At 44.2% G+C, this 12,438-nt stretch overlaps 1 protein-coding gene across 1 annotated transcript in view; it reads right to left on the bottom strand.

Moving 5' to 3' along the window:
• Positions 1-10,293, bottom strand: part of CHN2 (chimerin 2) — a 161,288-nt gene extending 150,995 nt beyond the window's left edge. The window contains exon 1 of the mRNA XM_027675313.1: positions 9,828-10,293. Coding sequence (XP_027531114.1) covers positions 9,828-9,876 — 49 coding nt within the window. The 5' untranslated portion in view covers positions 9,877-10,293. The remainder of the gene's footprint in view (positions 1-9,827) is intronic.
• Positions 10,294-12,438: the final 2,145 nt, after the last annotated feature.

Raw genomic sequence — 12,438 nt, 5'->3', positions numbered from 1 at the left:
CTGTCAACTGCTATTTCCACGGCTTAATTTATCTTCCAGCCATAAGTTTCATCCACGACAACCAGTTCTATTTCATTATTTACTGTTATTCTCTAAACTTAAGCACAATTTCTAACATACACAATATATTAGACACAAATGACTATGAGGAAGCTTAAAACTGAAATTTGTCTATCTGTTTTTGTTAAAACACCAAAGGTCTCAATATTCGTTCAGAAACTAAGTTTGTCAGCATGAAACATTCTAACTACATGCTTCAGATTGCAAAATAAAACAAATAAAGAGCTATCACAGAATGATGCTAAAAGCTGTCCATCATGTTGGTTTGCCTGGCAGGAGATCAGGAGTTATGGAGAGTATGCTCTCTCAAGAAGCAGGTATTTATACAAATTAGATATAATTTAAGTCTTGTACATAATCGTTGGAAATTCATCACCAATGAATTGACATGTTTTATATATACATATATATATATATGATGTAAGTCCACTGAATATTAAATATGTTATGTACTTGGAGGAGGGGAAGTTTACTACATAGCTTATAATAATTTGCCCCATCATAACAGCAGATGTTGCTTTAATGGAAACTGCATAAAAATACTCAGATAAGCAACGACCCAGTCCAGTTGCTGCTGATTTACTAACTCAGCGTAGTGGGAACAGAAGGTACTGGGCAGCTTGAAGGATCAGGACTTAACACCTTGTGTTCACAAAGGGGTTTTCATTTAAAAAAACCAAAATATTTTACAAGTCACTAATTCAGCTTTATGACAATTCTGTGCACCACAAAAATTTGATTGCAACATTCAGGTTTTTTGTAAAGCACTAAATCTTGGAGCTTTGAGGAACCTTATATGAAAAATTCTGTTCTAGCTCTTGAAAGTTCATTAATTGCTAGCCTTAATACTAGAATCAAAAAGAATGAAATGTGATCCAGCTGTAGCTGGATAATAAATCCAGCTGGATCTTGTATTCATAAGGCAAAGGAGAAGAGGGAAAAAGCTTTTCAATCCAAGGAAGAAAGGGAAGTTGAGACAAATTTATAAACTGTTCAATACAGCACACTATTAATAAGATTTTCCTATCAGATCTCCTTGTAACATAGGTGTGGATTTTGGTTTTGTTTTTAACCTGAAATACAGAATGTCAACATCCCCTGTTTCAAACCCACCCCAAATTTTTCCTGTCTTTTAGAAGCCCTTGGCTTTAGAAAGCAGGGCCTAGAAGTAAAGGTGTGCTGACTCAGCAGTAACTCTACCAATTATGTACATAAGAACGGCAACGACAGGTCAGATCACTATATCTCCCACAGTGACTATCAGTGGATGCATAAGGAAGTGTTAAAGGATACAGCAGCTATATAGCGTATATATTGCACCAGTTTCCTGCCCAGGGACTTTAGGCAGAGGTGGTATTGTGCTTAACAGCAGTGGATGGTTCTTTCTCCTGTAAAGTTATCTAAATGTGCTGTAACAGACCAAGTCAGCCACTAGCATCTCTAATTTCCCACGCCAAAGAGATACACAGTTTATATATGTCTCTGTTCTCGGAAGAACCTAACTTTTAGCTCCTAGCCAGGATAGGATGTGGTTGTTATTAAGCTACCCACACTTAAACACAACGTAACTGCTTAAAAATGGGAGTGCGGCAGTGCCTGTCAGGCCACAGCACGGGTAATATGCCAAAATAGTACAGTGCTACATGCACAGAAAGGCAAGGTTCAGCCACACAACCCCCCACCACTGTGGCTTTAAAAACAACCACAGTGATGCCCCAGAAAAGCTGAAAATTGAGAATTTGTCTGAGTCTCTCATGATCTCCTCATCCTTTCCTCTTTCTTTGGGGCACTCTGATCTAGTTTATTGGGGAATTGAGGTGGAGTCAGTGCAGCTTCACACAGCAGAAAAATATTACAACAGATACTCCATGACTTTTGACAGCAAACTTAATGCTGAAAAGAGCTCTTAAGACTTCTTTTGCTTTTGACTACAGCACAGATCCTCTGGCACACAGCACACTGCTGGAGAAGAAGTACCTTCCCAAAGGAACTTCTGCCTGCTTTTGCAGTGGCTGTTCTTAGTATGCCTGTACACGATGTGTACTTGCCATTTTTCTTCCTTGCCATACACAAAGCCAAATATTTAACAAATTGATCTGTGAAGATAAGACAAATTTTTAACAATTAAACGTGTGCTCAACAACTGAGCCTCATTTAAAAAATGAGATTTCCATCTCTTCTAACATTCATTTTTCTTCTTCAATTTAATAAAAAAAGTGTAACACCACAGACGCACTTCATATTGTTTTTTTCTAAAAGCTACAAGCAATGTTTAAACACCCAACAAGAAGGTGAGAAGGAAGGAGAGGAATAGCTACATGACAATCTTGTAAGAAGAAACTGAGAAATCTGCCTTGACACACAGGTCACGGCAGGTGACACCAGATTTACTGATGATAAGAAAGGGCCCACCTAGTACTTCCTACACTGTCAGCAATAACACCATACAGGAAACACCTTGTCTCTGGAGAATTGGACTATCTGATAAAGATATCCTCAGAACAGTTGTCTTATTTACTAAATTAATTCTTTTGTGTTGACCTTGATCAATATTACCAGAAGCAAGGTGTGTGACACTCGCGCATTCTTCTGAATTTAGAAAACCTTTTAACCACTCCTTACCTTATCAAACACATCAGCATGTGTTGTCAAGTTTCATCGGCAAACTTTAAAGTGTGTCAATGTTCTGGGAACACTATTGCAAACATCAGTTTCCTTCTGCTAGGATACGCTCACCCTCCAGCCCTGGGATTCGGACTATTGCTGAGTAAAACAGGGTGATGAAACTATTATTGCTGAATTCTGCATGATTCATTGCTGGTAATAACCACCTCCAAATGCAAAATTCCAATTTACATTCTCATAATCAAAGGTCAGAAAAAGAAAGCAAGAATCTGTTATTATTCATAGCAGCTAAAACTAAACATTTACACTAGATACTGTATATAATTCTTAGATGAACTGTGACTACACCTGTAAAAAATGTGATATATACAGAATTACATATTTATAGCTTCTTGTATAAATCCTGCTACATTTCCCTGCAACAAAAGCTTTTTTGTGCAATATTGATGTGCCATTCCCTAACACACAATTCTCCAAATATTTAATCTCCTAAGAATCTCCTCCTTTTCTAGAAAACAGTGACAACAGACTGGCTCCCCAGCATGGGAACACCTTCTGCCAGCATTCAATGTTGCAAGTGAGGCCAATCCAGCCACTGTTGCCTTTTAGCCAAAGGTATGTATATAAACAAAATAACTTAAAAAAATAGATTATTATTTGTCTAAAACACCAGGTTTAAGACTTACCTGTGCACCATAATACCCAAATTATTATAATTTGACACATGTAAAACTCTGTGGGCATGGGGATGCAAGAGGACCAGTATAAGACTCACTAATGTAAAATACTCCTGCCTACAATTGCTGGGCATTTGGCATAACTAAGCCTCCTTAGAACCATCAAACAGAAGGCAAGAACTCACTCATCAATAGAATGGATATCCAAAAAGGTCATCAGCATGACAGCATGAAAGACTGTTTGCCTGATCCTTCACATATGTCTTTGAGACAAGCAGATCCATAAGAAGAACAAGACTTTTGCTTTACAGAGTACCAATATAAGCTAATGGAGTATTTTGGCATTTTTCCATTTTGAATTTTTTATTATTTTTAATAAGAATGGTGAGTTCTTTATAATCATCAAATACAAAAGACTTCAGCTTTAATGTAGACAAGAACACCCTGGCCAGCAGAAGCTTGGCATGAGGAACAGAAATAAAAAGAACTCCTACTGCCCTTTTAAAAATCAAAAGTAGCACCTTATCAGCATAATGACAGCATTATTTAAATAGCTTTCATGTGCCATTTTCACAACGCTATTTCTATTAAATCATTGCGAATAAACATCTACAAAAATCATTTACTAATCTTTTTTTCCCAATTAGAATCTCTCTGAATCTCTGTACGATAGTAATTTCATTTCTTCTCACTTGCTTGCATCTTAATTAAAATCAGTCTATGTTGACTTTCATTTTTATAGTATATCTGCCTATTTCACATCATAGCACCTTCATGACCCCCAGAGAGTCATGAGCTCTTAATATTTTATTTTGACCTTGTTAAGTAACCAGAACCATCAAAGATTTTTCTTCTTCTCTTGGTAAGCTTTTTTTTATCCTTCTCAAAATGTAGAGTGTATGTGAAAATACATAATTGAGAACTATGCTTCCTTTAAACAACATATGTTCATTTATTAAAAAAAAATGTTGCTGCCTTTCAAGTTATTACAAGTATTAGTTTATGAACCATAAACTTCAATATTAATTACATGAGGATCACTGTGCAAATGATACTTAAAGGCCTTTTTCCCTGAGCTTCAAGACAGAAAAGGTTTTTGATTTTCAATTAAAAAAATTATCAATAATTGGTGACTTTAAAAGACTTAAAGCAGACTTCTACACAGGTATCTGAGTTTACAAAAACAAGAGGTTGGGGGAGAAGCAGCTATCTTTTATTAGAGCAGCAGACACAGCTGAAAAGTAAAAATACCTCAGCAAAACACACAAGCCCTTCTTCTGGCCCACAGCAGAAAGCTTGCCTATGTGTTTCAACTCCATCACCTGGTTTAATGACAGGTATTACTGAAAATGCTTACAGCACAGGAAGAAGCGTCAATGCAGACGGGAACAAGAAAGGCGCTGAAATATCCCTTCAGCCTAACACCTGCAAATTTGTCTTTGGATCTCATAGAAAAAACCAAAATACTGGGTACACTGGCACATATATTTACATAATTTGCCTTGGGTCTGGGTCTTCATCCAAGGTCTTGCAGTGTTACCACTCTCGCAGACAGGCTCAGACTCATGTAAAGGTTTCGGCACAGTCTCAGTCCTGCTGTCAGAGAAAGCCTGATTACACACTATCATTTAGCAGACTTGCATTTTCACTCACCTTCAGTGTGGACCCTTACCTGATAGATAGCCCAAGCTATCTAACCTATCCACCTGTTACAGGCAGGGTATCTGGCACAAGACTTTTCAAGCAGAACTAAAGCTTTAAAGGCAGCTGGGATTTACAGTCCCTTTGAACTACTGTTGGATGGTGCGAAGGCCAAGATGTTCAATGTTTAGGAATACCACTGCACTGAGCCTAGCTGGGCTAGGATTTGTTGCTTCTTTGAGAAGCAGAGCAGGCACAGCCACAAAGGTCTCTTCACTCAAGCTTCTATTTACATTCCAGAAAGTCAAGTTCATCAATCGTGTACAATCAGTATTTGGCTACTGGGTGGAGGAAACTGAAGGCAGCTTGTGACAAAGTGGGAGAGGTGAATTGTTTGCCAGGAAAAAGCTGAAAAGTTTCAACAACAACAACAACAAAGTTTTAAAGAAGAAAGATCAGAATGAGTGAGAATAAAGGTCAATACTAAGATGGGGAACAGCAAGGGAATGTCTATTTTAAGGAGACCACAGCATGAAAGAAAGCACAGAAACATGCACAGTTCTCTTTAGAGGATAGGGCAGAAAGAAAAGATGCTGCTTGTGATTAAATCAGCACTCCCTCTAGGGAGAAGAACAAAATTTAGGAATTTGCAAGGAATACAGCTAATAGATCACCTGGGCATGCACTAAAAAAGAGATTACAGGAAAGTAAAGTGGAATTCCCAATGGAAGTAATTATAATTTCAGCTTTTCATATGGTGTGCAGATTTACCCAAGGCCCAAAGAAGAATACTTAACTTATTGCTTATCAAGCCCACCTTCTTCCCCCAGCATTTTATACCTCTTTCTCCCCCAGCCACCTTCAAACACAACTGCTGGTAGTCAGAGCAGCTTAAGTTCTGCTACCAAAAGCAGAGAGTTGTATATGAAGAAATACAATACAAATACCCATGGCTACCCTGTAGATTTTGTTACCAGTGAGTGCTAGCTTACTGAAAAAAGTCCTTCGTAGGCTTCTCTCAGATGAGGCCTGTGACAAGTACCTAATACTATTGAACTGCCATAATTAGCAGCCTCACAGTGGTTGTTCAGACAAGTATACAGACCACAGGCACAAGCTCTGAAAAAGGGACTGATCCTCCAGTTGTGAAATCAAAAGAGCAACAGACTTCTAAGTACAAATACTTGCTTTACCATTAGTTGATAGCTGAAGTCATAGCTCTCCATGCATGCTAGCTCCCAATCTGTACAAAAGCTATAGCTAACCACCCTGTCATGCCACTGTGCAGGCAGTACTTATAAATGACCACTCCAGAACAGAACCAAATTCTGGTTTTTAATGCAGAAAGAAGTTCAAGTGAAGACCATAAATCTCATTTGAACATTTACAGAAACATAAGTAGGCAAGCAGAATATCTACACCATAAAATTATTGGGAAGCTTCCTCACATTAAATATCTTTGAACTGTTTTTTTCCTATTGACATGAACTGGTAAGTATTGAAGCAGAAACCTTACTTCACAAATGATCTGTGCTCACCTGTAAGAATATTAGAGATAGCCAGTGCCTAAGGAAGAAGAACTATTGCACTCAGACAATGAAATTTTCTATTTCTTTTAAGACAGATTCTAGCTAGGCCTTGCCTTTCCATATAGGCAACAGAAGCTGACCCAATGCTTGATGAGACTAGAAGGAATCTGGAGGTGCTCTGCACTATACTGTGTTCAGATGAGCCAGAACCTGGCTAGCAACCAATTCAACTTGTACTCATGCATACACAAGTCAGCTATTAACCCCAGAAGTTCTTAAAACACCTATAATTTCTCAAGTACCATGTCCTAGTGCTGAAACCTAATCATATATTTGGATGTTATAGACACTAATCTAAGGATAGAAACGAGGCATATCTTCAGTTGCTACCTCAAAAAACCAGCAAACCCTAACAGTGGTCTCAAACTTGAATTATTTATATGGTCTCAAGATGAACAGGTCAATTACTTGTCAGAATCTTTGTATATGAGCACTTTTTTTTTAAAAAAAAGACAATTTTTTCTGAAGCTAAAAATGCGTTTGCAAATATGGTAATCATTTCTACATTATTTCAAGATCTGAAAGGATTATATGAGCTACGCTTTAATTTGGATTCATAAGTTCCCTATGAGATGGACAAATTCTGAAGTGCTCTTCAAGATTGCAACACATAACACAGTTTGATCAAGGCCAAGCATCAAGCCAGTGGTAAAGCTGAGTTCTGCAGCATAGTATTCTGCTATCAGCCTCAAACTTCACTTCCTTTTTCTACTAGCAGAATATATTGTGGTAGTATAATCTTCCCTCTTCTGTGGAATAGGAGTAATTGTACTATTTGTAAATTTTCATATTGGCAAGTTAAACATACATATCAATTCTACTAAATTAAACTTTAAAGCAAGACTGTTTGGTTAGATCATGTAAATAGAATGCTGAAGGACTTGCTGAGTTCTGAGAACTGAAACCACAGCCAGGCAAAATACAGCTGCACACAGTCAGATATGGTGTGTCTGCTAATATTGGAAACTTTATCATGCAGCAGCAAATTTAACTTCCGATTAGTATATTCACAGAAGAAATATAGGCTGAATGTAACGGAACAACAACAAAAAAAACCCCACTCCAAGGTCATAAGTTAAGAAAGCCAAGGGTACTCAGTTATTTTATGGAGTACTTGACAATATTTATTAGTTGTACTACCATGGCATCTAAGAGCCCCAAGCATGAGCCAAGGCTCAGCTATGCTCATCCTTGTAAAAATACAAAACAAAAGATAAACCATAAATTGTTATAGGCCATAGCTAAGGGTTCATACAAAAGCAGGGTACTGTCAAGTGTCAAACGCCCTGACTTTTAATGAGGCACATCTAAAGCCCAGAGCTCAGTTCCTTCGCTTTGATGTTAAGTTGGTGCTAGATTTACCTGCTGAGCAGCAGGCCACCTGGAGTTGGATGACTTCAACTGCTCAGACCAAGGATGTGCCTGAACTCCCACTCTTCCCCGCACTTCAGGCATTTAAACCAAGACTGGAAGGGAGACACATCTGTCAATTCATGAGACAGATTTTTGAGCCTAGATTCAGTAAAGCCAGAGGGATTCAGAGGTATGCACTCAGACACTGGAACAGTATGCAAGAAAGACCTTGAGATTCATGGAACAACAAAGATACACACTTCCCCAAGCTGCGGACACCCTTCTGCAGCTTAATGGTTAAAGCCTCAAGGAAGAGAGTCCCAGGTTCCAGTGTGGGCTTTTAAAGTTGTTTCTAGTTTTATCACATAACTTAGATGTAAAAATATACAAATGATGCATAAAATAAAATCACATTGCCCAAATGAGTACCTTAACTAAGAAGCTACGAAGTTGGCTTGACTCTTGCTTATTTTCATTCTGGTCTTGCAACTCTTGCATCGTCAATGTGAACACAAGGCAGAATTTCTCGTGCCAACTTCTTTCAGGTACTTTCTAGTTAAGGCAATTAGGCCTTGCAGTGTTTGTGTTTTCTGTTAAAAGTGTTGGAATAAATATTTATTTTTAGGACCTAGTTCTTTCTTTGGATCTGACTATAAGTGTTGCAGGCTGGAACAGTGACACAGAATATGTTGTGCAAGTTACATACATCATCTTTAAAAAAACATAGCTGCCTTTTAGATTTATTTATATTTTTCTAGAGTTGTATTGATAGTCAAAGGAGCTTGTCTGCTTTTCACAGCACATATTGCTATGTTTAAGAAGCACTCTTACAAATTCTCAATCTGGCACCTCAAATAAAACACTGAGTCACAAGTCCCTTGAACCCCAAAGTTGTTCATGCTTCTATTTACTTCTTCAGCCCACTAAAATGCCAGGATGGTATTCTCAGCCAGTTTCTCATAAATTAAGTATTAACAGCTTGTGAGCTAAGCAGCAGGCAGCGGTACTGTTACATCACTGCTTTCAATTTCAGGCTGCCTCGCTTGAAAATGCACCCTAACTTTTCTGTCTTCCTGCGGGTCTGCAGCGGAGCCAGCTCTCCCGGGCAGCTGGGCAGCGAGCCGTACCGCAGCGCCGCTCAACCCAGCACCCCCAAAACCCAGGGCAGGCACAGGCTCCGCACACTCATGGCACAACCTCGCGGCGGAAACCCTGGGGCGGTCTGTCACCTGAAGCATTTTTTATCCGTATTGGGAATTTAATTGTTCCCAGTCTTGTAGAAGTACTCAAAACACGAGGTGTGCCACGACGCCCAGCAACGGGCACCTCTGGCACCCCCCGCCCGCCCTCGAGCACCACGACGCGCTGGGGCGCGATACGGGGCCGGTCCCGCCCCCCGAGGAGCACGGCAGGAGATGCCCGTCAGCAGGGCGCGGTGGTCTTTGAACACCCTCGCCCGCCCAAAACCAGAGGCGGGAGCTCGCGGTAACGTGCCGGCTGCGGAGGCACCGGGGACGCGGGCGCGCCCCTGTCCGAGCCAGGAGGTATGCTGCTCCCCTGGAGAGGGAGCCGGGCGCAGGGCTTCCCTCTCCCCCGCCCCACACAAAGACACGGCACGGTGGCGGGGAGCCGAGCCGGGCCCCGCCGTGCCTCCCCTGTCCGGGCTTCCCCCCGTCGGCGCCGCCTGAGGGACACCCGACCCCGGGCAGGGCATCGCCGCCCCCCGGGGTGCCGCCCGCCCGGGGCTCGGGGCGCACCGCGGCGGCCGCCGCGGGGCCGGGGGCGCTCGGGGCGGGCGGGACGGCGAGGCGCTCTGCACACAGGTAGCTCCCTGCTAAAATGGAGGGAGCGGAGAAATGCGGCGCTCGCCGGAGAAACTTACCGGAGGAAACCGACGAGCCGGACAAACTGGAGTTGCTGGATGCGGCCATGGTCCCTCCTCCTCGCCCCTTAGCTGCGAGCCCCGCGTCGGCCCCCGCTGCTGTCCGGCCGCCGCGGCCGCCTGCCCATCGCAAAGTGCCGGAGCCGCGCAGCGCCGCCGCCGCCGCCCGCGCTCGGCCCCCCGCGCCGCCGGGGAGCAGGAGGCGGCCGTGACCCGCTCTCTGGGGCTGAGCGAAGCCGCTCGGCAGGTCACGGAAAGGGCCCCGCGGCGCTTCCAGCGCCTCTCTCCGCCCTGGGGAGCAGGGCTTACCTTGTGACGGGGACGGGAGAGCCGCCCTAACAGCGCCTTTCCTCGCCTCCCCTTGCCTCCTCCCTTCCCTTCCCGTCCCTTCCCTTCCCCGCCTCCTCGCGGGCAGCGCTGACAGCCCGCCGGGGGGACCCGCCGCAGCTCCCCTCACGCACACAAAGGAAGCGGCGGCGCTGCCGGCCGGGCTGCCGGCCCCGGCTGAGCGGGCGGGGTGGGTCCCGGCCGGGCGAGCCCCGGCGGCCAAGCCCTTTCCCGGCCGCCGCCGCCGCCTGGCACGGGGCTGGCGGCGAGCGCGGCTCCTGCCATGTGCCGGCGCCCGTCCCGGCGGGGCGGCAGCGCCTGTTGAGCGCCTCGGCCCGGCGCCCCCTCGCCCGTGCCGCAGTGTGGGCTCCGCGCCCCGCCGCCCCCCGCCCTGCCGGCGCTCGCCCCCGCCGCCCTTTGTCCGCCTTCTTCCCCCGCGGGCTGCCCTCCATTCCCGCGGCTCTCCCCCTCCCGCCTGGCACGCTCCCACTCTCACTTTTTTCCTTTTTATTCTATTTTTTTCCTCCCTCCTGGCATCCGTTTTGTTAAAAAAAACCACAGAAATCAGGCCGACACCAACACCGGATTTTCCCTGCCAGGTGCACGGCGGGTGCTGCGGGGTCCCGGCCTGGCCACAATTAAGATCTGTCCCCCCACCTCCTCCCGGAGCACTCCTGGTCCCGGCGGCTCTGGGGGCCCACAGGGGGCGGCTGCCAGGCATCCAACGGGGTTATGATGGGTCTGTGGCCAGCCAGGCTGGGCCACTGCCCTGTGTTTTAGTGTGCAAGTGGGAAAGGGGAAGAGCTAAGAAAGCATCGCTTGGAGGCTTCCTCCTGCCCTTCTTGTTCCCTTTGCAGTGCTTTATCGCCAGCCAAAGCTTCCATCTCAATTTATAAAACGGGGCTGGGAAGACGACAGGAAGGTGGGCACCCGAATGGCATGGCACAGTCTCGCTGGCACGGGATCTGTAAGAAGCTTACAACCTATTTGCCATGACGCTGATTTATGAAAGCCTTCCATGTTTCGTAACAGGGAGTCTGTAAGACAAAGTTACTTCGGCAGCGAGGAAGCCCATTAAAGTTCCTTTGGCAATCTAAGCCTTACCCACCCGGCTACACCGTGTCTCAGACGGGCGTGCAAACCGCCTGCCCGCTCTGTAACCCGCGCCCATCCGCTTTCCTTTTCTCCCGCAACCAAAATCCAGTCCGAGCTCCCTAGACCCTGCAGTCGGTTCCCATTCTTATCTCGGGAAAACAGGTCCCGAGACCCCCTCTAGCGGCGGAGACACCAGCGGCAGCGATCCCCGCTGCCACGGCAGCGGGGCGCCGGGTCCCGCACCGCCCGCGGGCTTCCTGACGGGAGCGGTGGGAACGCGGCTGAAGCTAGCTTGCTTTTCCAGGTTTTATTTTATAATGACGTCTTGCTCCGTGTGAGAAGGAATGCGCTTTAAACCAACTCCTATTAATCTGTAAATTGCCACGTACAGACATAAAAACAGCACAGGCGTGTCACTGCTTTTTGGTCTTTGGCCAAATATTTCGTGTCATGCATTTTGAAGATTGAATGTCGAGGACAAAATGAGAAAGGCAGATAGGTCGTAAAAACAGGCTGATACTTGAGATGTAGGAAAATACTGTAATAATACAGTAAACATCAAGATTGTTCTAGTAAGTTGTTCACATTCTGTGTTGTTTTGAATAGTTGAATAGTATTCGCTTGTCTCCTATGTGGTCATTTTTCCTGCTCCTCCTGCTATATCTTTCTTTCTAGTATTTACTTCCTTGTAGTCTCTTATGTCTTCATTTTCCCCTCCATGGTGTAGCTCTGTCTAGCCCTCGTGTCTCGCCAGCAACTGTCAGAAATGTGTCCCATATAATTGGTGAAATGTGGTGTTAACAACACCAGCAGAATCTGCAGGGAAAGGGGCAAACAACCTATAAGAGAGAAAACTTCCTCACTCTGCTGAGACTTTGCAGACAGAAAGAATTTTCATAATTAATTTTAAATTTTCTTTCCAGCCATAAATCTGGATAAATCAAGAGTGGAATTTCTTCAAAGAGTAACTAATCCAGGTATCCCAATAATTGCAAATGGAGTATTTTTTGTCCAAAGCCAGTGAGTCTGTACATGTCTGGTTATGAATGTGTATACCTTTGAAGGACAGGCAACTGTTGATAATCTTTGTGGTAACTGCAGGTACGAGGTTGTGTAACCTCAATTTCTACAACATTGAAAGGTAAATTAATAAATTTAAGTGAAATGTACCTTAAGAAACTTTCACATT

This window comes from Neopelma chrysocephalum, unplaced genomic scaffold (genome assembly GCF_003984885.1).
Source record: "Neopelma chrysocephalum unplaced genomic scaffold, ASM398488v2 Primary Assembly neopelma1_26, whole genome shotgun sequence".
Taxonomy (NCBI): Eukaryota; Metazoa; Chordata; class Aves; order Passeriformes; family Pipridae; genus Neopelma; species Neopelma chrysocephalum.
This window is presented reverse-complemented; position numbering and strand designations above follow the sequence as displayed.